We start from the raw sequence: 913 nt of genomic DNA on the forward strand, positions 1-913 counted from the left end.
TTTTCAGTATAGAAAAGTCCTAGAGGGTGAGACATTACAATTCTCACTTTACTCTTTCACATGCATTTTTGGACCACCTTAGTGTAGATACATACATGTACATATAAGTGCATATATTAAAATTACATACAAACACAACATCTTCAACATCATTTCCAGTGTATTGGAAATGCATATTTTTCATGTATGGTTCACCAAGTGCGATAACTTTCAACGTTTGCCCATTTTTATCCAACAGATGAGTTAAACGTTTGCGAAATGTTTCCACACAGCTGCGCATTTTTTGTAGCGATTTCTTTAAATTCGGGCCAGTATGCTTCTATAGTTTTAATGGCAGCATTCATGCGGGTTTCCACCTCATCATTAGCCAATAGGGGCGAAGTCTCAGATATAACATCATCTACGGGAAGCTTTAACAGAAAGAGTGATTGAACGTACATATGTATATACATAAATACAAAACATAGTATGTCTCACTGTCTAACCTCTTTTAAATACACCAATGAAGTAGCATGAAATTGTGCCAATTTTCGCAAAACTATTTTTGCATTATTAAATGCCAGACTGCCATTGTTAATGCGTCCAGTACTTGATATGCATTCCATAAAGATGAAATTCTCTTCCAAGTATAAGGTTCTGAAAGAACACATGATTTGGTGACATATTATATAATTGGGTTAAGATTTTTTTCTAAGTGTATACACCGAGAAAATAGTTTGGTTTCGAAAACTGACAGTTAGTTGCCAAATATTGGTTATTATATATGTATATTAAAGTTTGTGATATTCATTTAAGTTGCAGCAAATCGTTAATTTAGATCGGTGATTCCCAAAGTGGGCTCGACGGGGATCTACGTCAGCGTGAAAAATATGGACGTTCAAGAGTTGTAAGTGGGGGTCCACGAAAATTTGCC

At 35.2% G+C, this 913-nt stretch overlaps 1 protein-coding gene across 1 annotated transcript; it reads right to left on the reverse strand.

The window, feature by feature from the left end:
- Positions 1–227: 227 nt before the first annotated feature.
- Positions 228–636, reverse strand: LOC118757453 (the record flags this gene model as incomplete). Its single annotated transcript, XM_036492162.1, has 2 exons — positions 228–410; positions 486–636. Coding segments are annotated over 2 exons (334 nt in total), but the record flags the coding sequence as incomplete, so codon positions are not given.
- Between the last annotated feature and the right edge of the window lie 277 nt (positions 637–913).

This window comes from Rhagoletis pomonella, unplaced genomic scaffold, assembly GCF_013731165.1.
Source record: "Rhagoletis pomonella isolate Grant_MI unplaced genomic scaffold, Rhpom_1.0 Rhpom_scaffold_18167, whole genome shotgun sequence".
Lineage (NCBI taxonomy): Eukaryota > Metazoa > Arthropoda > Insecta > Diptera > Tephritidae > Rhagoletis > Rhagoletis pomonella.